This window comes from Theobroma cacao, chromosome 9 (genome assembly GCF_000208745.1).
Source record: "Theobroma cacao cultivar B97-61/B2 chromosome 9, Criollo_cocoa_genome_V2, whole genome shotgun sequence".
Lineage (NCBI taxonomy): Eukaryota > Viridiplantae > Streptophyta > Magnoliopsida > Malvales > Malvaceae > Theobroma > Theobroma cacao.
Genome location: NC_030858.1, coordinates 796,793 through 822,696, shown reverse-complemented (window position 1 = coordinate 822,696; position 25,904 = coordinate 796,793). Strand labels below are relative to the sequence as shown.

Below are 25,904 nucleotides of genomic sequence, written 5' to 3'. Positions count from 1 at the left end.
TGTGGTTTTACTACAATGCTAATTAAGGATAATATCCAAAACCTACCCCAAACCGAGATGGGTACTAAAACCTTTACCTGAATCCATCCCATGACCGAAGATAGGGTCTCAAACCCCATGTTATTAGATTGAGGAAAATCAAATCATTTGCATCCCTAATGATAATATGAGTCATTTAAAATAGTTAGAAGATTATTTTTACAACTAGTAATTTTCCATAGGCTGGTAGCTCCAGAGGTGCAATTGGACCCATCTTCATCCAAGATAAAAACCTGTGATTATCTATAATGTGTTTTTCTGGAGTGCAGCTGTAGGCATTAATTACTCAAAAGACCAAAATCCCTTAAATTGATTACAATCTACAGGCCAATTAATCTTGGAAAGAAAATAGATTGACATTAGGCAACATGCATGGAATAGACCCAAGAGATCCTCACAGAGAGAGTGAGAGAAGTACAGTACAATTAGAAATGAGGAGACTTTGATCTGGATAATCATCTGGATATAGATATCACATTGACATTTACATTCCTATAACTAAAAATTTACACGAAAAGAAATTTATATTGAAAAGTGAGTATAAAACTATTATGTACTCCTACATGTTTACAACAAAATTTTTGAGAGGTATAGTACAAGTGGCTTGAGAGGACCTAATGAACTTCATCCCACAGCACTGCTCCAAAACCACAAAGCATGTTAAAGAATGAATTGGCAGATACAGAACTCAGTAACAACATAATGTCCAAAGCAGAATGCAGTTAGAATAGCCTTACTATCTGAAATTGGTATTTGGCTCCGCCATGCACCACCTGCATTTTAATTTATAACTCCTTATTCTTGCTGTCGGATTATACGTGAGACATTCTTCTTCACGACAGTGATAAGAATGTTGCCAGTTGTAATTCATGCTCCAAGCTTCCAAGGGTTTTCACTCCATGGAGCAAAACCGTACTTATTTCATATGGGAGAATGTCATGTTAATTAATAGGAATATGGAGCTTGTGAGCGTCTATCATTGAACATTGGCACTCTTGCTTGGACTTCGTATCAAGTGTTCGGACTCCTTTGGGGGAGTACTAATTTTCAGCTTCCCATTTTCTGCCTCCTTCAGTGCTTTCTTCTTTTCCAATTCAAGCTGCTTGCTGTTTTCCCTGTGTGCTCGGACAAACATCCTCACAAAGTTGAGCAGGGTAGACACAACTATAGGAAAAGTTTCAGATCAATGGAAAGTGATACATCTTACTAAAATAATGTAAAAGAGCAACACTCCAAACTAAAAAGATGTGAAGCTGATATTCACATGGGTGCATGTTGGCTGATAGCAGCCCAAATCATTCGAAGTCATATCTAAACCATATCAACTTTATACAGGTGTTCACTGAAGTGATTTAAAAAAACAAAAATAACCATCAATTACTAGATCAAGAGAGGGAAACCATATAGGACATCATCACTCAAACTATTGCAATTGAGGATCAGTAGAAATATTTTTACCATCAAACAAAATAAAGAAGTTGCAAATGACCTCTCATTAATTAGACCATTACATTTCCATTCTGTCATTCACAATCTCACAATGTCCTTATTTGCTATCTTCTTAACAAACTGTTCTTCATCCCTATTAAATGAACCAATATCTTTCTTCCATTCTGAATGCACTTACTCCTAATGCAGATATGCGAAGTCATTTAAATAACTATAGTCATGAATTGCAAGGTTATTGCAACAGAGAATCTGATAACTGAATTTTCTCTTCATTTCAAAACATGTACTAGAAAGAATTAAGGAGGAGCAACTAAAGAAGTCAAATAATTTTACAGTGGCAACTTTACTCACACAACAGCATATTATAAGCTGCACTGACAGTTATAAACATGAAGCATTAATTATTCAGAGAAAAGCTAAGGCATATATAACACGCATAGGTCCTCAGCTACATATATCCATGACATTCATGTCATCCAATAACAAAATGTCTAGCAAGGACCTTAGCATACTGCTTAAGTAAGAGAGGCAGGAGTGGGCAGGCCAGAGTTCAAAAACCTCCCCCTTTCGCCTTGCCCCCACTTTACTTGCATCAAAAAGAATAGTAACAAAATGTAAATGAATCAGTTCGGTGATAAGCATGAAACAAACTTGTTAAGACTAACAACTACCTTGCTCGAATGGGCAACGTGCTGGATCTTCTCCAAAATAAAGAGCCAAGGCATCTGCATTTCTACCCTGAAGACATCCAATTTAGAAATGTCTAATGAGTTTGTTATGTTACAAGCACAATGCAGATGTCTGAATAAAAACTCCTTAAAACAAGAGTTGATACATACCACACAGGAATAAAGCGAAGCCAAAGACCTGACTTCACCTTCAGCAAAACTAAGGAACTCCTTTAATGTCTGAATGTTTAAATAAATAAAAGCATTAGTTGTTATTCAAAAAAGGATGAAGAATAAGAAAAATAAGTAAAAAGATGACAATTTATTTGAAAGTAATTATTGATCCAAACGAATTATCATTCCTAAGACTAGTGATGGACTTGTTGATCAGCTGAGTGGCCATGGCACTCTTGATTGGCACCTGAACATTTTGGAGGCTGAAGAAGTTCTACCTTTAGGCACATTAGGTGTCACAACGGATGTATGATTGCTAAAATAATTTGGAAGGATGTTCACACCAGTTCATGTTGGCCCACTATAATAGATTGTCATATCAAGAAGCCCAATGCTGGATGTTAAAGATGACGAATAAAGCTCAAGCACTTTTGACCAAAGCCTTGAACCTCAGCAAAATAACTTGTTGACATATAGGAATTACCCGGCAAAAAGTTTCAGACACAGGACCATCATTTTCTGAGGCAGTCAGTTCTTGTACAACTTTCTCCAACCCTTTACTAATTGCTTGCATTTCCTCTGCCAAACATTTCAATTGTATCTGCATGGTAATCAATTATTTAGCTTAGCAGCATATGCCAAATGCTAAGCAAATTAAATATGACCTCAAAAGGAGAATCACCTTTGTTGAAGATTCCAAAGTCACAAGGTCTTTTGGAAAATCTAGTAATTCTGGTAACTTTTCGACCAGCACCTACACAGGCCATTAGCAGAAAGTATATATTAATATTTTCATAAAGAATAAGTTGGGGTTTACAACGGTAATCAAAGCAATATAAGCAGCTAAATTAAACAGTTTCTAACCCAGAAACTTTTGTTTTTGGAAAAAAAATGAATATTTATAGAATTAATCTCTCTCTCTCTCTCTCCTCTAAACTTGTAACATGCATTTAAAATGAAGGATAATGAGCTTCAGCACAGAATCAACAACTTTCTATCCATCTTTTAAGAGAAACACACACTCCAAAGGAGCCTGAAGCGTATTACTCGTAGAAACCACTTACAAAGAGACAATAAGCTTGCTCAGCAAGAAAAGATATTGCAGACTTTCTTGCAATCCTGATTTATATTTTTTAAGTGTTAAAGTCATTATATCTCATCATTCCAAATGTAAAAACAAGGCAACATGCCATGCCTTTTATCTGCAAAAATTGTTCATAATCTTAGCAACCTTCACATTTAAAAGTTAGTCTTTAACCAAGTTAAACCATGATGCAGGGAACATCTGCACAATTCATGCATTTTACCATGGTCTTATAAACAACAGAGAGAAACATTCTGCCTTAAAACATAAGTGTGAAAGTGCAAGAAAATTCAAGTTATTCAGGCAAATTTGACAGCAAAGAGATCTTCCACCTTACAAAGATAATGCATGAGAGTCATCTTGTTATTCCGAGCTCGTGTGTCAGTGAGTTTGAGTAGACTATCCAACCGAAAACCAATAGCAGAACCTGTGGGAGGGAAACCACAATTAATGAAACAGTTGGAGTAAATAGATGATTCTTCAAAAGATTGTACAGAATTGCCATCTGGGAGAAGAATGTACAAAACCAACAATAACAATTGCAGAGATGGTTCACAGAACAAAATTATCAAATTAGAGTGACCAGAAGCTCATTTCAATAAGGTTACAGATTTCTATTCTTTGCAGTTGGGAAAAGATCACAGGATTACTGGACACATGCAGTGGCTGTAAAACATTGTAGTCTCAGTTAACAATAAGGAAATGGTGAGGCACCTCATTCAAACTGCAGTCACCAATAATAAAGTAGAATAACAGAAGACAAATCTGTAGTGAGGAGATTGATCATGTTCTTGTTTGACAAATCTACATCCTCAGAGTGGAACACAGGAAGATGACTGTAACAAAATATTTTTCACCTATTAATAAAATCTACCTCATCAATAAAATTACTCACCCCTTGCGGTTCCATGATTCAAAGCATTTCCCAGAGAAAGAATAGTTTGCATGATCCTTTTCAATTTGACCGAATTCCTCACCTGATCAATGCATCGGTGAAATCATACAATTGTTTACATTGTTCAGCAAAAGAACAGCTTTAAGTGAAAAAGCTAATGTATGTGAAAAAGAAAATTCAATTTACCTCTTCAGCTGCAGAGTTTACAATATTCAAACTATTTCTAAGATCAGAAACCTGGAAAGGTGCAAAAAGTACCATTAGGTGACAACAATGACAACAGAAAGCATCTCATACCAATCTGATGACACAGGATCTCCTCATACCTGGGAACAGAATTGTATCTTGAATGAGAAAACTCTTAGCTTTGACTCTACTCGTGGCACTTTCATCAGTTCTAGGAAAAACTGTCACAAATACAAGGCAGATAATCAGGTAAAATACAAAATAAATTGTTAAAGAAAAGTCTATAAAACAAAGATACTGCACTAACCTGTTCACATTTTCCCAACTTTTCCTTATCACCATTATAACCCTGAAATTAATAATATGATCATTACTTAAAACAGGATTATTTGCATAATGTACCAAATTATTTCATTCTACATGGATAGTTATGAACGTAAGTACAAAGGTGCTGAAAAATCTGAAAACTACTAATTTAAGAAGACAAATTAGGAAAAGATAAGCACATATTTTCACTACCTTGAGTAATTCCATCTCTTCTTTTGTAGGACAAAATTTAATAAGGTTCTCAACCTGATCAGCATCTAATGCCGTATAATCTAAGGCAAGGACTGAACTCTGCAAGATAGTGGCAGAGAAGTAAGAATGAAAAAGACCAATTGAAGAATATTTCAGGGGCAACGATTTGCAAAATGACGTGTGGAAAATGTAATATTATAATTTTGGTAGCCAAGTAGCAAGGGAAAAAATAATATAATTAAAAGAAAGAAAGAAAGAAAAGTAAGCAATATCTAAGCCTAAAATATATACACAAAAACTGTTGATGAATTAAATCTTGTCATTCATTTACAGTGAAAAAACATAATACCTGTCTCTTGTACATTGAACTATCATGGAAAATCTAGACTACAATTATTAAGTAGAATGTATTTTACGAGAAATGCCATATGGTTTATCTTACCATCAAATCAGGCAAAGGAATTTTAACTTTAGTGAGCATGATTTCACAATTATACGCCCGCCTAAGCTCAATCTGCAACATCAATGAATTTCTTGTGAGATAGCAAACTCAGATTAGATGCTCCAAGATGAACAAGTGTTTGTCAAGAAGATAAAAAGGAGGGCCAACCAGGAAAAAAAATCACTTATGGAAAATCACCATCTAAACTATATGAAACAGTAGATGGGTTTATAGGGAAAAAAAATCCTTTCAGCTCTAATTAGGTACAAAAACAGGATTTACAACCTTGGGTGAGGCAATCAAGAGAACAAATGATGGGCTGCAACCTGTTCAAAAAAATTAACATGGTAATTACCAGCTGCACTTTCTCAGATTTACGGCCTGAGGCACAGCGATTTGCTTTCCCATCCCTGATACTATTATCTGAATTTGGTGCAGCTGCAGAGAAAAGACTCTCAAGTTCTGACATGTCAAATTCTGGAGCCCTAGCACAGATTTAGAAAAAGAACCATAGCACATCTCTATATTATTATATGAACTAATATATTTCTGTGACAAAAACAGTTATAGAAACAAGATGCATACTTGGAAGCTTCCTCAGGTTTTTGTGCCTCAGCCCATAAGCTTCCTTGCATAGCCCTTGTCAACTTTAACCAATGATACGGCTTCAAGTTGGTCTTTCTGGAAGCCTGAGTTTTGGAACCTATACGTGATATGCCCCGCCCCTTCAAATTCAAAGGAGCACCAGAAGGTGGTCCAGGAATTGAAGGTATATTGCCATTACTTACTGAGTGTGACTGTGGAGAGGTACCACCTGCTTTAGATAATCCTTTGGCACAAGGAGCTGGAGGAGGTGGCACTGGTGGAACATGAGCAGCTTTGTTTGATGAAGGACCCTTTGGAGCAAGACTAGGAGGAGGGGGTGGCTGTGGCACTGAGGCTTTACTAGTAGGATCTGAGACAGATCCAGAATGTAGGGGAGGTGGAGGTGGTGGAGGAGGTTCTGATGTCCGAGATTGTGACGGAGAAGATATAGAGCAGGTGGCTGAGGAAGCAATAGCAGGAGGTGGAGGAGGAGGGGGAGCTGGACACGAATTTTTAATGGTAGAAGATGGAGATATTCCTGAGAATGAAGGGGGTGGCGGTGGAGGAGGTGGTGACTGGAACAAGTTCTCGACTGTGGCAGATAGAGATGCACTCGAAGAGGAAGGCAGGGGAGGGGAAAGAGGAAGAGATTGTAGTGAGTTCTTGACCATTGGAGGAGATTTGCTAGCAAAAGGAGGAGGGGTAGGAGGGGGAGGGGGAGATTGGAGTGAGTTTGTAACCAAGGGAGATGGAGATGCCCCTGAAAATGAGGAAGGTGGAGGAGGGGGTGGGGGTGGGGGAGACTGGAACTTCTTGGCTGCAGGTGAAGGAGATACCTCCAGAGAAGAAGGGGGTAGAGAAGAGGGAAATGAGGTTGAATTGGACTTCTCCATTTCAAAAGATGCTCCAGAAAGAGACGGCAATGGAGAAGGGGGAGGAACAAATGATGACCGGCCTCTAGCTAGCGATGTGGTTCCAGGATGTTCAGTATGTGTTGCTTTTAAGGTCTCTAGAGCTGAAAGACTTGAAGAAGCTTTTGTTATCAGCGGAGCTTCACTGGAAGATTGTGTACCAGGTGAAGCAGTAGGTGTGGTAATTGCAAGACTCGGCTGCAGAGGTTTAGGTGTATTTGGTAGAGGAGATGAAATAGCTGAGGAAGATAAAGGTAATGTCACAGGATGAATGCATTCTTCACTTTTAGATACAACATGATCATGCAATAGAGCTGTAATGCCAAGGGCTGAAGGTGCACTATGGTATCTTGATATTGGCACAGGTGAACCTTGCAAGGAATTGCAATATGACACTGGAACAGAGATTGAAGACTGAGGTACTCGCTGGGATATGATCTTAGGCTGTGCAGGCCGTTGAAGAGCAACCTGAAGTTCTTGAGGTTCAATTTTCTTTCTGATTGAATTTACATTCGGGGTTGGTTTGAAAGATGATATAGATTGTGCCGGCTGTTGAAGAGCGATTTGAAGCTCTTGGGTTTCCACTTTCCTTCTAATTGAATTGGCTTCTGGGGATGGTTTATTAGAGGTCTTGGAATGTTTTGGTTCTTGAGGAGCAACTTGAAGTTCATGCAATTCAGTTAGCCCCTCCATTGGACTTGGATCTGAGGATGATCCAGAAGATGGTATAGATTGTGCAGGCTGTCGGGGAGCAACCTGGATTTCTTGGGGTTCAAACTTCTTTCTAGTTGAATTTGCATCCAAAGATGGTTTAACAGAGAATGTAGATTGTTTCTCCAAAGCAGCAGATGTTGGACTTGTGATCATGTGTTCTGATGCCTGTACATTTGACTTCTCCTTAACTTCGTCATCATGCAAGACACTGGCTCTTTCCATACGCTTGGAGATACCTGTCTCTGAATTTTCTTGCAGTATATTTGATACTGAGATATGCTGAAGCATATTTGCTACATCTCTCTTTGGAGATGGCCAATCAACATTGCTGAAAATCTCTTGAACTTTAGCAAAAGCTTCCATGGGAAGACCATCTTTCTCCTCTATACCCGGCAAATCGATTGACATAACAGAAGTTGCAACATCCATCTCTGAGAAGATAACCTTCACCGAGACATAAAGTAATAACTATCCAAAAACAGAACAAATTTTATACAGCACAAGCCAAAATCAAGGACAGAGGAAGATAAATATATACCTCTGCTCTAAAGTCCTTTGGAAATTGGTCCTTAGCATTCCATAAGATGTCAATTTCTTCAAGATTAAGCATCAAAATGTTTGACCTTATAAAGGCCGTATTAAACATGACCCTGAACATCATTGATTCCCGCGCCTGATCACTATCCAAACTAATACATTCGAGCACAACATCACCCAGAACATGGCAATGGATGTCAATTTTAACTAGTTCACAATCCACCTGCAAGAATAATGAAGAATTTGAAGATATAAATAAATAATTACAATTCAGAGAAGCGTAACTTCATTTTCAAAGTTGAATGCAAAAGAAATCACATTCTGAATGGTGATGAGGAAGAAGTAACTCTTCACTCAAAACAAAATGAACAAAACTAAAATAAAGAATGAAGGAAAAAGCTACTTAGACTAAAAAGAATCAGAACCACCTGCTTGTAATACCGAACAAGTTTACTCTTCTTTGGTGTAGAGAACAGAACTTTGGGAGTCCTGTCAGCAGCCATAAAAGGATCCTGTCCATATATCCTAAATATTGGTCGGCAGCCCCCCTCTCCATCCATATTAGGAATAAATCTTATAATAATACAGTCCAACGTAAGGGCCCTATCTGCTGGAGGCCATTCTGAGCCCAAATTTCTCCTAGAGACGTACTGAAGATACCTTAGTTGAGAGGGTAGTGGATTCAGGGGGGACATCAACTGCAAAAGCTCACGAGGTGCTTGCTTATAGGTCATGTCTAATGTTTTCTGCTCGCCAGTGAACTGCTTCCTATATATCAAGAGAGCAGCAAGCATAAATGCCAAAACTGGCCACCCACCTCGTTCACAATGCATTAAGATTACATTTTGTTGCCCAAGTGAAAGCCAGCTTTCACTTGATCTTAAGAAGTGATGGACCATCTCCATTGTGAGTAATGGGCAACCTTCATATTGACGAGGATAGTCCATTACAGTCATATCATAGTCAGACAATATGCTAGCAATCTGGCTTTGGTACTCTCCTTCTCGGAAGTTAAACACCATGAATGAAGCATCAGGAAAATGATCACGGAGTTGACCCACTAAGCCTCCAATGTAGGTTTTATATTCATCGTCTTCCCAAATGTCCTTTGAAAAGCAGCAATCAAAAACTACAAATGTAAACAACAGAGCAATAGGTATCAAATAGGCAATAGGATAACAGTTCTCAACAATTGAAGTGCCAAGTGCCAATCACAGATTCACAAATACTGATACACATAAAAGAGATGAAGTCACCATTTTCCATCCCTTTGTCATACTGCAGTAAGTAAAAACCACTCTTACAGGGAAAGCAAAATCTATTCCGCTTCTACGACCAGAGAGAGAGAAAGCATTGTGTAACCTTTTCAAGTCCTTTACAGATGACCAAAGAGGAATAAATTATAATCAAATGCATACATCACATTAAGATTAGGGCCACAAATAAGAGCATCTACATAAGTAATAGGATGATGCCAAACCTAACCCTCAGCTTATTTTTGCATATAAGCAAATGGCTTAAAGGATGAATTCTTGCTAATATGACGCAGGCATGCAGCAGGGTTTACACTGCATTGATTGATTTCTGATGAAGATAGTCCACTAAAGATATACTACTTCAAAATTTAGAGGCCCCATTGAACTTGGAAAAAAATATTTACCATATCATCCCCAGCAATTTATACCACTAAACATGTAATCTTTGTTTTCTCCGGAAAAAGTTCATCCAAAAGTATTGATGAACTGGAGTTGTAATACCATTGCACCTTTTACAGTCTCCAACTTAAGTATTCCAAAAAACAAATTCCCAACTCAGCATTAGATTTTATTCTCATTTCATTCACTTCCGTTTGTACTACTATCAACTACAATTACATAAGTTACATTAAACATACACTTAATGACAATTTAAGTAAGAAAATACTTGTTAACAAAAATTTCAATGTTAATTCATGTCCCACAAAAACAGTTACAACCATTTAACAGTGAAACCATATGGAGTGTATATCAAATTACTATATTTCTTTAATCCCATTATTGTTTAAGATTCACAGAAGCAAACTAAATTTAAAAAGAAAAAAGAAAAGAAAATAAAAGCATACCATAAACCCTTTCAGAGATCTCCAAAAGCCCATCAGGCGGCTTTCGATAAAAAAACTTCCTAAACAACGCCATTGTCGTTCCAAGATCCAACAAAAATCAAATCAGCCCAGAAGAAAAGAAACCCACATTGAGCTAATATAGAGAGATCAGTAGCAGCAGGAGAAGAAGAAGAAGAATGGTCCAAATGATTGCATTGGCACTCGGCAGAGGAATGGGAAATATTGCTTGGTTCCGAAGCAACAAGTTTTCGGGAAGTGTCAGAGAAACTTAGCTTTCAATCAAGGGACGTTAAGAGAGAAAAGAGTTAGGTCTTGGAGAGAGAAAAGGGTGAGGAAGAAAGGGAAGGAAAGAAAGGAGGGAGGGAGGGAGTGGGGGGTGAGAATATTCTATTACAAAACAAGGTTTTGTATGGACAGAGATTTGGGAGAGGTTCGTTAATTGTTACTACACCAAAGCAAATAAAATATGAGAGAGAATTCAAGGATCTCAGCTTTGTCTCTGTGTTCTGTCGCTTTCCTCCTTTCGTGCCTGTCTGTTAACGGATGACGATAACGATAGCTCCCCGCTCCATTTTCTTCATTATTCTCTCTTTTTTTCCCTTCAAATTATATAATGAATCAATAATCAAAGATTCACAGGAAATAATTTCGTTTTTGTTTGATGAATGCTGAGCCAGCCATGTCCATGTGACAAAGTCAATGCAAATGATTGTTCCTACAAATTTGGAAATTATGGAATATTGTTGTTCCTTTCTTTTTTTTGTAAAAAAATATGCTCATTTTTTAAGGTTCATTCTTGTTTTTATTTGTACTCAATTATCATTTAGTAATAATATATGTAAAGATAAAAGTATTTCAAAATTATAAATATTTATTTTTTATTTTGAATTGTTAGTTTTATTTATAAATAAGCTAATAACATTCCCTTTCATAATAATGTACAAAATTTATATATCATTAATCTCATATTCATAAGAATTGAGATAAATTTTGAATTTATATAATCATGACTTTTTAGTTAAAAATTTGAGTCCGATGATAAACATATTAGAGCCTACTCAACTTTTAACTAATGTGATAGTCTAAACTAACGGATCCTGAGTTAAGATGGGTCTCTAATTTAATCAAAATTGTACACATTAAGAGACTTTCAAATTAAAATGGATTCGTTTTTTCGAATAAAAAATCAACACAATTATAATGTTACATAATTAAATTTTGATTTGAAAATATGAACCCGAAAAACATACATTAAAATAATATCAAACTAATATAATAAATATTTTAAAGATCGGATTCGTTATTTTTTTTATAAATGGAATGGTGTTTAATTATGCATTTAAATGAGTAGTTTTCATGGCCTGATCTTTAAAGGCGTTATCCATGCACTAAAAGGAACTTAAAAAGGAGAAAATCGTTTTGTGGGCCTAATCCTTGCTCAAAATCAAATCCACTGTGGGTTAGGTTGTTAAATCAAGGTCGCTACACATATTAACAAAAAGTTGTCATGAAATTAAAACAAAAAATAAATGTCCCACCAAAAAGTAAGTCAATCATACTAAAGATTCGTGTTAAGATTTTAATAGTGACATTTTAAAATAATTAAATAAGATATCTTTATCGAGTTTATGTAAATCTCACATAAAGCTTTTTTGTGTAAATTAAAAAAATTTTATGGCATAAACTTTTACGTAAAGAGGATGTATTTAAGATATTTATACGTTACGATAGATTAAATAATTATATTTAGAGCTTTAAAATATGTTTGATAATTCAATAATATTATGTATTTATTAAGAAATCGTTTTTGTGTTAACGTTAATTAACCCACACTTGAAGGGAGATTTTTATGTTAAAAAAAACATCCATAAAATGTTTTGAAAGTAGTAACAAACACACAAGGAACAAGGCGCAATGCGTGGGGGAAAGGGGCCGACACACCACTTTAATGGTTCCACCAAGACTTGTTGAAGAAATTAAGGATTGGATGGATCCACTAATGGTTTGGTCAGACCCAATCCTTTCTGAATAAAAGCCCAAATAAAGGTTCCCTACTAATCTTTTTCTTTTTAACCTGTTTATTGTTCTCATTAAACTTAATTAAACTCTCTAATCCTTCAAACCCCACAAAACAAAACTTGGCAATTTAGATGCGCTCCGTTAACATCACACGAGAATAATTAGAATTAAACAATTTTAGATTTAAAGTTATCATGTTTTAAATCTTAGTAAGATTCGTCAATCATATGTTTAACATGTTAATTAATTATATTATTCTGTATATTCATATAGTATGATTTAACTCATTTAAATAAAATTATTGTAGTATATATAAATTTTAATAGGATAGTCATCGTGTTGTGTAGTGTAATAAATATATTGGTACCCGTAATTAAAATCCCATCTAAAACTAGGATTGAAAAAAATATTATAGTCGTATATGCTTCAAAAGCAAAAAGCATGCTGGATTATATTCTTGGTCAAAACAAGGAATGGAACAGTGTGACAGTTGTTCTATGTTGATGATTCTAAAATTCTTGGGTTACGTGAACATTCAAAGCTCCACGTAGTCCCAACAATAATTACCATATTAATAATTATAAGACCACCAATCGTAAAAAATAAATAAATAAATAAAAATAAAAATCATTTTGCCATTGCATTGCAAGCAAGAAAAGTCGTCCATGTGCATTCAAGTTTCAATTCCAAGCATTCTCTTCTGTTCCGGACCTTTGAGCGTTCTTCACGCGTCGGGCTCTCTCGGCCGCAGCAACTGTCAGTCTCTAGCCTTCTTCACAAGCTTCGTCCACGGCATTTTCTCTTCCCTTGCTCAATGATGTCGGTTTTTTGACGAAAACAGGATCAACAAGTTGTTTTCATTCATTTGGTGGAAATTTTGCGTGGGCTTGGCAAATATATCACATATTGATTAGTGAAGTCCTTCACATTTAGGTAGTATTTAGTATAAGAGAAATAAGAGTACATTCTTTATAATGTGTTTAATTAAATTATATTATAATATTTATTTTGTAATAAATTATTACAATACAATCACGTTACAGTCAAAAAACGTAATATAATTACAGTTCAAAACTAACGCAATCACATTACATTGTACTCGATAATATTATTAAAAATATTTTTACCCTTCAATTTTATTACTTTATTAAAAATATTTTATAATATTATAATTAAAATAACAATTATTAATATTTAATTAATAGTTACTAATCAAAATACCATTTGTCATTTTGTTGTCATATGATATGTTAACATATTATAGTGAATAATAATATGATAATATGATCATGTAATAATTTTACTCTCCACGTCAATACCATCTTATATAACCATTAACAATAAAAATTTATTTGATTTAAAATAAAATTATAATAACTTAAAATAAACATAATGGAATACAAATTTATTTAAATATTTTAAAAATAATTTATAAAATTTTTCTAATTTTATATCGTTATTGATTGTTCTTAATACCAAACTCTTGTGTATTATTTTCAAACCTCTCCCTTACAATTAAAAAAAAAAAGGCACATTCTCATCATTAACAAAAAAAAGTTATGATTTAACGGCTGTTTAATTTGTTTTTTGTTTTGTTATTATATTAATATATATGACAATAAATTTATCATGCTTCTAGAAAAAAAAAAAAGAGATATGAAATTAATGGCACCAACAAAAAACAAAACACATGTCAGATAACCCTTTTCTATTCTACTTCTATATTGATAAGATATAGACATAAACTATTATCAAAATAAAATAAGGGCTAAAAATAAGCCACATTTTCTTCTATTTTTGGCCCCATTACCCACCATCCGCTCCTATATTCTGCCCACCCACCAACATTTTTTTTTAATACTAGTAGTGCTTTTATGATTTAATTATTAAAAATTCTTAAATTATATCCATTTATATAATAATTATTATTTTATTAAATTTAAATAAATTCTTATTTTATAATTTGTATTCTTATAAATTTTTAATTTTAAATTGTTACTGATTTTTTTTCCATAATAGATAATGTGAACACAATATTTGACGTAATAATTGATAATAATTGCATGACAATTGATACAAATATATTATGTGATCATATTATTACATATGTATAATATGTTATATAGACAAAAAATATCAATTATCATTTTAAGTTAAAATTAAAGATCATTATGAATATAAATTAGGGAAAAAGAAAAAAAAAACCCAAAATCAAAATTTTCCCTCCAAAATCTTTCCAGAATTGAAAACGCTCCACTCTGTTACTTTGTACTTTACATCATTCTCATTTAATTTTCTTGTATCACTCTCTTTCCATTTCCCCTCTGGAATCTATCTGCAGCCTGGAAAATCTCAATCACCGATGCCGACAGCCTTCAAGTTTAAGCCCTTCCTCTTCTCTCCCTTCCATAAATCCAAATCTTCTCCTCCTTTACGCATCGCCGACGTGCTTTTACTCCAAGAACACGAAGAAGAAAGCCTCCTTCTCATGGACGGTTGCAGGGGGTTAAACTGCGCCACCTCGCGCCGCTTCGCTGCTCGCTTGCTGTCTGGGCTTAAGCGTGGGAAGGTGAAGCGGAGGATTGTTGGGGATAGAAAAGAAGACGACGATGACGAGGCACCACATGATGGTACCGACGGTCATGACTCGTCAAAAGGTGAAAAGTTAGTTTCTGATTGTTTATGATTTGGGTTTTGAATTGCAGATTCTAATGATTTTTCTTTTTCGTTTCAATCAGAAAGATGTAGAAGGGAAGTTGATTTCAATGTGGGAATAGGGTGCTGTTTGCTACATATGATTGCCGAGAGTAAAAATGAACTTCAAAAGATGACGGAATTGAGAATCCAAATGGAGGGTGTTCTTCAAAATGCTAAAGAGGAACTGGGAAATAAAGATTTACCAGTTGCTAAGAAGATTGAATCAAACGACGGCGTCCAGGAAGGTTTGGGGTTTAACAGCAATCCGAGATCAAATAAGGTGTTGTTTGATCAGTCTTTGAAATGTGATGATGTACCTGATGATTGTTTAGAGGGAATGGATAGACTTGAAGCAGAGCTTGAAGCTGAGTTAGAACGTTTGCAACTCCATTTGGATTCAGGCAACTTGCCCACAAACCCACCTCAGGAAACAGTAGAGGTACAAGAAAACTTAATATTCTTAATTTCGCATGTCTAATCTGAATCCCTGCTTAACATTCTGTTGTTGCTTTCAAAAGAGATGGTAGACGGCACTTTCGATTATCAAATCCTTATTAATTCCCCGTTATGTTAAATGGTATTGTTTGCCACTATAGGAGAGTACAATTAACAGCACTGTTTCATCGAGAAGCTATGGTATAAGCTGTGGAGAAGAAATTGACCCTGCAATTGATTGTCAAGAAGAAGACTGTTCGGACTCGCAGTCTGGGGTTCCTCCATTTGAACTCGAGAGAAAGTTGCATGAATTGCTCGAAACGAGGCAGCAGGAACAGATAAGAGAACTAGAAGATGCTTTGGGACGTGCAAGGCAAGAACTTCGAGAAAGGGAAAGAGAGATTTCTTGGTGGAAAGACGCTGCCCATCTTTTGTCAAGGCATGTTAAAGAACCTTCACGACTTGATTTCCACCATGGTCAACATACTCACCACTTCTCGAGGTCAGAAAAATTTGCTACGGCACTTCTGAGAGTTACTATGTAGCTGAAAAACCACCACCATGATAGTTGTTGGTGTTTAAAGATTAAGTTGCTCCCCTTTGTATTTGTACTCTTTGTTTTTGGCTTCATGTATTTTCAGTGTTGGGTTGGGCATATCTGGTTGACTAGGTTGCAAATGCAATGATAAGTGAGAAAACAGGGAACTAGTATACAGATTGAAGCCATATAGTTTGTGGATGAATGGTCTACATAAAACTGATTTTGTTTTACTATTAGGTGTATACGAAAAGTCTTCGATTTTGTTTTATTATCGGGAGGTGGGAGAATTTGGACCTAATTCTCGAAACAGGATAAAACATGTACTAATCATCCATTCAGTCAAATGTTTGGAGCTTTTTATGGTTTTCGTTAGACTTCAATTTTAGGGATTTTGTTAAAACTATAGCATGCTTGATCTAGAGTTGATATCATCATTGAATTTGTTTGCATTTTTAGCTTAGACGTCTTGCTTTTTAGTTTGTTTTTAATGCCTATTGACCTATGAAGACTCTTGCTCTGAACAAGATTCAGAAAAAAAAAAAAAAAAAGCTCCACTAAGAAACATAGAGAGAAAGTTGAGGAATGAAGGTGCTCAAAGAAATTGAGCAACGAGTCCAAGCCTAGACCAACAAGCAAAGCCCGGTTCGAAGTATGCAGCCCATGAGGCCAAGAACATTCTTTATTCAGTACAAACAATTTAACATAGAAATCACATGGCAGATCATCAGATTCTTAAATGACAACTTGGCCATCAATGACCAGTAATTTAGTGCCCGGAGGCAGGGTTTCCATTCTTAAAACTACAGAAGGCCAGAAACCACCCACCTTCTCTTTTTTTTTTGGGTTCGAAGAAGAACTAGGGACAAACAAGACAAGACAGATATACGAACATATCCAGCAATCACGCGAGGCCTGAGCCGCCACCATCCAAAAAAGTTGTACGTTTTTAAAGCTTGGTTGATTGTAGTTTGAACGCAAAGAAAAGTAGCCCCCCTTGCGCACTACGCACCCAACTTTTTACCTGTTTTCTTTTGTCAAGGTTTCCATTTACTCCTGGATGGATTAGTTGGCTGGAACCGGCGAGTGACTGCTGCCACAGAATTCAAACCGGGAAAGTCGTTGTCCTGGCAGATTAAGAAGTAAAGATAGAGAAATATCATCTGTCAAGATCCTACTCTTTAGCCCCCGTTTACTTTTCCTCTTCCTGGTCCGTTTACTTTTTATCATAAATGTGAGTAGTTAATTATGGTTTGATCCAAATCTTGAATCCTATAACTTTGGGTCGTTTTTTGTTTTGTTTTTGTTTTTGGTCTTTGACTAACATAAACATGTCTCTGGTAATGCTGCTAATTCTTGTCTGTTTGACATCTTCAGCTTGTAAACACGAAATGGCGAAAGCAGAGTCCAATGTTAGCGATGGGTTGACGCTAGAATTGATAAGAGAGTCATTAATCAGGCAAGAAGACACCATTGTTTTCAGTCTCATAGAGAGAGCTAGGTTCCCTTTAAATTCTCCAACCTACGACAAATCTTACGCTTCTTCTGTTCCTGGGTCCTGCGGCTCTCTGGTTGAGTTCATTGTGAAAGAAACAGAGGCCATCCAAGCCAAGGTAAAACTCTTTCCTTCATCTCAAGAATGTTGGGTCTTCGTTTCTTTTTCTTTCTTTTTAAATCTTCCTGAGTAAGTAACTTACAGATGGGTTGTTGTTTTCTTTACTGATTTGTTCTGGACCGAACACGTCAGAGTTTGATCCATCTAAGTTTGTTTGGGGACAGCATATCTGCAACTTCTTGTCTTTTTGTTGTCAATGCTATTAAGTTATTATTTAATACAATAATCTTCACTTTTCAGTCTTGGCACATTTCACTCGAAGAGAGGAAAAACTTTTTCTTTTTTTTTGGGATATAGAAAGAATCTACATTAGTTGCTTGAACCATTTGTTCAGAATCCGAAATCCTGAAACTATTGTCAGTGTTTAGTTGGTTTGATCTAGTTAGTCCTGCTATCTTCATAAAGTTGTTCCATGCTGGTACAAGTTGGCACTATTCTCAGTTAAGAATTAAGGGGTGAAAATGAAAGCTGTGAATTTGGTAGAAACCATGGCAACGAAGTTGCAATCAATGGAATTTGTTTGGCTTCAGTTGTTCTATAAGTTCATCTATGTTGAAATTGAGTGGTGAATGCATCGTAAATTTGAATGTGTGACAGGCTGGGAGATATGAGAATCCTGAGGAACATCCATTCTTCCCAGATAATCTACCACCCTTACAGGTGCCACCTCACAAGTATCCTGAGGTAATTTATTCTCCCAAGCTGGTACCTGTTGTTTCTCTTCTCAGTTTACCTAATACTAGAAACAGATTCAATTATAGTTTGAACTAATTCCAAGACCACAGGTTTTGCATCCTGCAGCCATGTCTGTTAACATAAATAAGATCATATGGGATATGTATTTCAATGAACTGCTTCCATTGTTTGTCACCCCGGGTGATGATGGAAACTATGCATCAACAGCTACTCGTGATCTTGAGTGTTTACAGGTAAGAAGCTCTTGTAATGTCTTCTTATCTGCTATATGAAGTTAGAAGTTTCTGCAAGAAGAAATCTCTATTTTTGGTGCAATGAAATTGTGTTGCCCCGCCAAATGGTGTTCCAAATCCTCACACAATTGCGAGTGTACCCCTTCAGGACAAAGTTAGATCTATTCTAGCAATGACTCTAAAATATGTTGCTCCTTCCTTTAGGCCCTCTCCAGGAGAATACATTATGGAAAACTTGTAGCTGAAGTTAAATTCAGAGATGAAAGGAAAGACTATGAGCCAGCAATTCGTGCTCAGGTACTTCAATTTCATTGTCTAAATGGCAAATTGGACCATCCTTGAACCTTCTGACTGTTAGGTAGTCATTATGCTTCCTATGCTGCATGTAAACTGGGGACATCATTTGAGATCTATCTTTTGGTGAAGATGATCATTTTGACTTGTCTTGCTTGGAACAATGTTTTGGCTGTTTCAGGATAGAGATACCCTGATCAATTTGCTGACCTTTGCTCGAGTGGAAGAAGCAGTGAAGAAGAGGGTAGAGAAGAAGGCAATGACATTTGGCCAGGAAGTGAAGCTCGGTGATGAGGGCAACAAGGGGAAGTACAAAGTAAATCCAGCCATTGTTTCCCGGCTCTATGGAGATTGGGTGATTCCCCTGACAAAGGATGTTGAAGTTGAGTACCTCCTCCATCGCCTTGACTGAGCATAATCTCAGTTCCTGATGGTTCCAACAAAGATCATATTGTGTAAAACCTGCTTGTTGATTATTCAAATGAATAAGATTGTATCATGGAAAAATCGGGCCGACTTTTCATAACTCTTTGTTTCAATAACATCAACTGTTTGATTTGTTATTCATGGTCAAAGTGCAAAGAAGTCTGGTTCAATTAGGAAGCCAACATTCGACTATAAAGAGATTGATGCCAAAGCTAAAGGCATCGACTCTTATGCATTCTCAGCAAGCTTTCGGTGACATCCAGAATTCGATTAGATTGTTAAAATTTATGTAAGGGTTTAAGTCTAATCGAATATAAAATTCTAATCATCTTAAAGGGAAACATGCGTCTTTCCAACTATCTTCAACCGTACCGAATCATTGCTCTGTAACATTTCCTGTTTTTACAATAACACCCCTGAATGTCGACATCCATTTGGATAAACCGCAAGGACATTTACGTTATTGTCTTGATCCCACAAAAAGCCAGTGTTTGGTCTTGTTGTACGAAAGCAGAGCCTTTTCTTTTTTCTTTCTGCCACTCTCCAAAAACTCTAAGTTCACTCCTTTGAGCCTGAAATAGCGAGAAATTCCTTCGAAGTTTAACGCACATTGCTCTTCAGAGTCTGTAAAAACAGTGGTGATCACTGATTTTAAAGCTATGCGCATAGAAGATTTAGGGGTTTAGGGTTCTTCGTTTCTCAAAGCATTCAACACACACTTTCAAATGTAAGTCTTTCTCATTTTTTTTTTTCATATTTTTCTTTGCAGTTCAGAACCCTTTTTCTTGAAGTGTTAGAAAGTTTGTTTATTTTTTTTTTTGGTGGTTCTTTGGGATGATTTTTAGGGTTTTTTTTTTTTTATGTAAACGTTTAATGAAAGCGGAATGGATTTGAACTTTATTTTCTGTTCTTTGTAGAGTTTGTTCCAATGGGGGCGTCAGCAGATGCTAAAGCAAATAGAGCTGATATCGATTTAGATGTAGATGATGATGTCTGTGATGAGGTTCTCAGTGTGCAACAGCTGGGAGAAGAGTTTTTGAGGGGTTTCTGTAAACAAGCGGCCGTGTCTTTCTTCAAAGAGTATGGCCTCATCAGTCATCAGCTCAACTCTTACAATGCTTTCATCAAATATGGTCTGCAGAACACCTTTGATTCTTTTGGAGAGTTCCTTATTCATTCTGGGTATGACCCGTCGAAGAAAGGAGAAGGTGACTGGCGTCATGCTAGAGTGAGGTTTGGGAAGGTCACTGTTGAGCGGCCAACCTTTTGGGCTGTTTCTGGAGGCAATGAGCTCAACATGCTTCCTAGGCATGCACGCCTTCAGAACATGACGTATTCCTCCAGGATGAAGGTTAATGTTGACCTTCAGGTGAGTAAATATCACTAGCTTTTTGAATATATGTTGATGTCAGTGTTAGGCATCCTTATCAATGTTCGATGTGATAATTATTGATGCAATAACTGTTCTGTTAATTGATTGTAAGACTCTAGAATCTAAATATTCATTTGCAGTATATCTTACTATCTTCATTGCTTATATGATAGTTTGAATGTTCTTTATTGTTCAACTGCTCCCTTCTCCCTCTTTTTCCCTAAAAATAAGTTATTTAAAATATGATATGATATGTTTCCTGGTAATATATCAGGTATACACGGCAAAAAGTGTTAAGAGTGACAAGTTTAAAACTGGAAGAGAAGAGTTTGTTGAGGAGGAGGTTGTGTATCAAGATAACAGGGATATTATAATTGGGAGGATCCCTGTGATGGTGAGGTCTGACCTATGCTGGATGAATGAAGTTGAAAAAGCTGATTGTGATTTTGATCATGGAGGCTATTTTCTGATCAAGGGTACAGAAAAGGTGAATGTGACATTTTTAATCTGTTCTATACGAATTTTCTTTTCTGTCAGTTGACGTTATTCAGTTTCCTTAATTGGTAACAGGACTTCAATGTGCTAAGCACTTTCTATATAGAGCCAAATACTTTTCATTGTTACTTTCTACAGAAACATATATGATATTTATGCCATGTTTTGTTGTAGATATTCATTGCACAAGAGCAAATTTCTATGAAGAGACTCTGGATTTCAAATAGCCAGGGTTGGACAATTGCTTACAGGTCGGAGGTGAAGAGAAACAGATTAATTATTAGACTAGTGGAGAATTCTAAAGTTGAATATATCAAGGGGGGAGAGAAAGTCCTCACTGTTTATTTCTTGTCAACGGAGATCCCTGTATGGGTTTTGTTTTTTGCCCTTGGTGTATCATCAGACAAAGAAGTTGTAAATCTGATTGATTATGAAAGCAATGATTCTAGTATAACAAACATACTGTTTGCCTCAATTCGTAATGCTGATGGGAAATGTTATAAATTTTGTCAAGGAAGAAATGCTATTGATTATGTAGGCAAGTTAGTCAAAGATACCAGATTTCCACCTGAAGAAGGTATTGAAGAGTGCCTTAGCACATATCTGTTTCCCACTCTGCGTAGTTTCAAGCAAAAAGCTCGCTTCCTAGGGTACATGGTAAAGTGTCTCTTGCAGGCCTACACTGGTCGCCTAAAATGTGATAATAGAGATGATTTTAGGAACAAGAGGCTAGAGTTAGCAGGTGAGCTGCTTGAGCGTGAACTGAAAGTTCACATTGCCCATGCCAGGAGGCGTATGGCTAAGACTCTGCAGAGAGATCTTTATGCAGATCGTAATGTTCGTCCTATTGAGCACTATCTTGATGCGTCTATAGTTACAAATGGACTTTCAAGAGCATTTTCTACTGGAGCCTGGTCTCATCCTTATAAAAGGATGGAAAGGATTTCAGGAGTTGTGGCAAATCTTGGACGAGCAAATCCATTGCAGACAATGGTTGATTTGAGGAAAACACGTCAACAGGTTCAGTACACTGGGAAGGTTGGAGATGCAAGATACCCGTAAGTTACGTCAGACCTTTATTTCCATTAATCCATTGTTACTTAAGTTCAAATCTTTTTTCACTTTAAATGAGATGTATTGTATATCTTTTCAAGTGGGCTTTCTATGCAGAACTTTATGAGACCAATGGAATGAGTTTAGTAGCTTCTGATGGTTAGAAACTTTGATTTATGCAATTACGTGGACTGTCAGATTATTCATCTATAATATAAATGCTACAATCTTTGATAACAATGAAGATGAAGTAGTTTAATGTTTTTATCTGCAGTTTTGTGTGGTGTTGTGGTAATCTCACTTTTCAATTTGTTATCCTTAATATTTGTATCTTAGAGTTGAAACGTGGAATTAATGCTTTAGCTTCTGAGCATTTAATTCTTTATTAATTATGGGTTTAAATCTGTTGATATGTTTGTAATTGTCATCTTTAATGTGGTTCAATTCTGGTTTAATTTTCTAATGCAGACACCCTTCTCACTGGGGAAAAGTTTGCTTCCTCTCCACTCCAGATGGTGAAAATTGTGGGCTTGTAAAAAATCTGGCCACCACAGGACTTGTGAGTACAAACATAATGGAATCCATAGTTGACAAGTTGTTTGATTCCGGAATGGAGGAACTGGTTAATGATACTTGTAGCTCACTTGATGGGAAAGATAAAGTCTTTTTAAATGGGGAATGGGTTGGGGTTTGTGAAGATTCCCTTTCGTTTGCTGCTGAGGTTAGAAGAAAGCGACGCAGTAAAGAATTTCCGCATCAGGTGGTCCCCATCTCATTTCTTAGACTGCATAATTTTTTAACTTCTTCAGTTTTATTATGCTAGCCATATCGTGTTGTGTATTTTTTGAGGGCAACAGATTGAACTATGAAGCAAAATATTGTTTCTGTTAAGGTTATATGTGTGAGGAGATTTATGGACAAATTTTAATCAGCTGTTATGTAAAACTGAGCTTCTGTTGCTGTTTTCCATCTTTTATGTTTTTAGTTAGTACCTAGGTGTACTTCAGCTACTAAACTGGTAGTAAATGAAAATTGAAGTCCTAGGCTAAGCATCTTTTTCTTTTCCTAAAAGGACAAAAAAAAGAGTAAAATTACATAGAAGTCCCCTAACTTTGGTTCTTGCAGAAGAGTAGTTCTGCAAATTTTAATTTTTCTTTTCTGTAGTTTGTTATTCTTGCTTTCCTCATCTTTTTGTAGTAATGAGTTTTTTCTTGTAGGTGGAAATCAAAAGAGATGAACATAAAGGAGAAGTGCGCATCTTTTCTGATGGTGGAAGGATTCTGCGTCCTCTTTTAGTTGTTGACAACTTAAACAGAACAAAAGCATTTAAGGGGGAAAATTACACCTTCCAGGCTCTTTTAGAAGGAGGGATAATTGAGCTTGTTGGAACTGAAGAAGAAGAGGACTGTCGAACTGCATGGAGTATTAAGTATCTTTTAACAGATGTTGAGGGGAAGCAGCCTGTTAAGTATACTCATTGTGAGCTTGACATGTCATTTCTTTTGGGTTTAAGCTGTGGGATCATTCCATTTGCAAATCATGATCATGCAAGGAGAGTCCTCTATCAGGCACAGAAGCATTCTCAACAGGCCATTGGGTTTTCTACAACAAACCCCAACATTAGAGTTGATACTTTGTCACACCAATTATATTACCCCCAAAGGCCACTGTTTCGTACAATGACATCTGATTGTCTTGGAAAACTGGGACATCCTCTGGGTCAGAAGGGAGTGCTACCGAAGCCAGAATTATACAATGGCCAGAATGCTATTGTGGCGGTCAATGTTCATCTTGGATACAACCAAGAGGATTCCTTGGTAATGAACCGAGCCTCTTTAGAGCGTGGAATGTTCCGTTCTGAACACGTAAGAAGTTACAAAGCAGAAGTTGATAACAAGGAAATTCAGGATAAGAGGCGGAAGTCTGAAGATATTGTAAATTTTGGAAAAATACAAAGTAAGATTGGACGTGTGGACAGCCTTGATGATGATGGTTTTCCTTATGTTGGTGCTAACCTGCAGTGTGGTGACATTGTCATTGGGAGGTGTGCAGAGTCAGGAGCTGATCATAGTATAAAACTGAAGCACACTGAAAGAGGCATGGTTCAGAAAGTTGTGTTATCTTCCAATGATGATGGGAAAAATTATGCTGTGGTATCTCTGAGACAGGTAATGTTACTTAAGTCTACTATTATAAGGACATCTGACTTCAGCTTGTAATAGAAAATATATGAACTTATCGACCCAATTGTCATGTGTGCAAGTGGAAGAGACATGGTAGTATTAGTATATTTTAGTTGCGAAAGGTAGCATCTACTGCTGCTAAGAATGTGTTTTCATCAGTTGCTTTTCTTGTATCTTTTCAGGTTCGTTCTCCCTGTCTTGGAGACAAATTTTCAAGCATGCATGGGCAAAAGGGTGTTCTTGGTTTTCTGGAGTCTCAAGAGAATTTTCCTTTCACAACTCAAGGAATAGTTCCTGATATTGTAATTAACCCACATGCATTCCCTTCACGACAAACTCCAGGTCAACTCTTGGAGGCTGCTTTGGGAAAGGGGATTGCCTGTGGTGGGTCAATGAAATATGCCACCCCTTTCTCCACTATTTCTGTAGATGCCATCACAGAACAGCTTCACAGGTAATGGATTGTCCTGAATCATTTATGCCTGCATGTTCACTATGCATTTATCATGATGGATTTTTTAATATAAAATTCTCAAGTGGGCCATTTAGGAAGTAAAATAAAAAGAACTGATGTCAGTTTCTTTTTCTCACTCATAGGTCTTTTTTGGTATCCATCCCATCAATGCTTAAACCTGCAACAGATTCACTAACCATTAAGAATGTTTTTCACACTTTGTTTACACTCAGAAGCTATATTGCATTGTTAAATTGTCCATGCTGTTCCGATATTATCTTTGAAGCTTAGGTTGCTGTTTGCAATTGTTATTCTAAATTTAAGTGCTCCTTTCAATTGTCTTATTTTTAATTTTTTATGATTATTATTATTTTCAGTGATTGCTTTCTCATCTACTTAGTTGAGTATCTGTCACAGGGCTGGATTTTCAAGATGGGGAAATGAGAGAGTTTACAATGGTCGAACTGGTGAGATGGTTCGTTCACTCATATTTATGGGTCCAACATTCTACCAGCGTCTGATCCACATGGCTGAAGACAAAGTGAAATTTCGTAACACTGGACCTGTACACCCGCTTACAAGGCAGCCAGTTGCTGACCGGAAACGTTATGGTGGGATCAAATTTGGTGAGATGGAGCGTGACTGTCTCATTGCTCACGGTGCATCAGCCAACTTGCACGAGCGTCTCGTCACACTCAGTGATTCCTCCCAGATGCATGTTTGCCGCAACTGTAAAAATGTTGCAAATGTGATTGAACGGGCAGTACCAGGTGGTCGAAAGATCAGGGGTCCCTACTGCCGGGGTTGCCAGTCGGTGGATGACATTGTCAGGGTAAATGTTCCTTATGGTGCCAAGTTATTGTGCCAGGAGCTATTTAGTATGGGTATTAATCTGAAATTTGAAACCCAGCTTTGTTGAGTTTACATGGATTCATCTTTTGCTGCCAAACTCTTATGGAAACTTTATTACTTTAGGTGTAATACTTGGATATGCTCCAATGATTCTGTAAATATCAGTTCTAAGTTTTTGCAAAGGTTAACTTCAGTATAGCCTTTGATCTTGTGGATTATACAAGACTACAATATTTAG

The 25,904-nt window shown here is 36.5% G+C and overlaps 4 protein-coding genes across 8 annotated transcripts; 3 read left to right on the top strand and 1 right to left on the bottom strand.

Moving 5' to 3' along the window:
- LOC18587710 (formin-like protein 18) lies at window positions 446-10,668 on the bottom strand. 2 transcript variants are annotated; one of them, XR_001929584.1, is made up of 18 exons: window positions 10,305-10,668; window positions 8,632-9,332; window positions 8,205-8,426; window positions 6,042-8,110; window positions 5,812-5,941; window positions 5,457-5,528; window positions 5,015-5,113; window positions 4,803-4,844; window positions 4,636-4,716; window positions 4,496-4,546; window positions 4,310-4,391; window positions 3,747-3,841; window positions 3,013-3,084; window positions 2,815-2,931; window positions 2,328-2,396; window positions 2,160-2,226; window positions 777-1,203; window positions 446-676 (listed from the first exon to the last, which is right to left on the bottom strand). XR_001929584.1 is itself a non-coding variant. In XM_007011660.2 (17 exons), the coding sequence occupies exons 1-17, from the start codon at window positions 10,375-10,377 to the stop codon at window positions 1,016-1,018; spliced, it is 4,230 nt and encodes a 1,409-aa protein (XP_007011722.2). In that variant the 5' UTR covers window positions 10,378-10,668; the 3' UTR covers window positions 446-1,015. The 2 variants fall into 2 exon arrangements, 1 of the variants encoding a protein (XP_007011722.2); XM_007011660.2 differs by having other exon boundaries at window positions 446-1,203.
- Window positions 14,593-16,363, top strand: LOC18587709 (protein POLAR LOCALIZATION DURING ASYMMETRIC DIVISION AND REDISTRIBUTION). Its single transcript, XM_007011659.2, has 3 exons — window positions 14,593-14,980; window positions 15,062-15,459; window positions 15,617-16,363. The coding sequence occupies exons 1-3, from the start codon at window positions 14,686-14,688 to the stop codon at window positions 15,998-16,000; spliced, it is 1,077 nt and encodes a 358-aa protein (XP_007011721.2). The 5' UTR covers window positions 14,593-14,685; the 3' UTR covers window positions 16,001-16,363.
- On the top strand, window positions 16,740-19,399 carry LOC18587708 (chorismate mutase 2). 4 transcript variants are annotated; one of them, XM_007011658.2, is made up of 7 exons: window positions 16,740-16,934; window positions 17,036-17,227; window positions 17,371-17,606; window positions 18,206-18,292; window positions 18,394-18,537; window positions 18,742-18,834; window positions 19,013-19,399. In XM_007011658.2, exons 3-7 carry the CDS (start codon window positions 17,385-17,387, stop codon window positions 19,241-19,243), a joined length of 777 nt encoding a protein of 258 aa, XP_007011720.2. In that variant the 5' UTR covers window positions 16,740-16,934; window positions 17,036-17,227; window positions 17,371-17,384; the 3' UTR covers window positions 19,244-19,399. The 4 variants fall into 4 exon arrangements, with proteins under 4 accessions (XP_007011720.2, XP_017983877.1, XP_017983876.1 ...); XM_018128388.1 differs by lacking the exon at window positions 18,394-18,537; XM_018128387.1 differs by lacking the exon at window positions 16,740-16,934 and having other exon boundaries at window positions 16,964-17,227.
- LOC18587707 (DNA-directed RNA polymerases IV and V subunit 2) lies at window positions 19,749-25,864 on the top strand. The gene is made up of 8 exons (XM_007011655.2): window positions 19,749-19,984; window positions 20,175-20,626; window positions 20,904-21,116; window positions 21,299-22,182; window positions 22,646-22,937; window positions 23,395-24,345; window positions 24,543-24,814; window positions 25,232-25,864. The coding sequence occupies exons 2-8, from the start codon at window positions 20,186-20,188 to the stop codon at window positions 25,731-25,733; spliced, it is 3,555 nt and encodes a 1,184-aa protein (XP_007011717.2). The 5' UTR covers window positions 19,749-19,984; window positions 20,175-20,185; the 3' UTR covers window positions 25,734-25,864.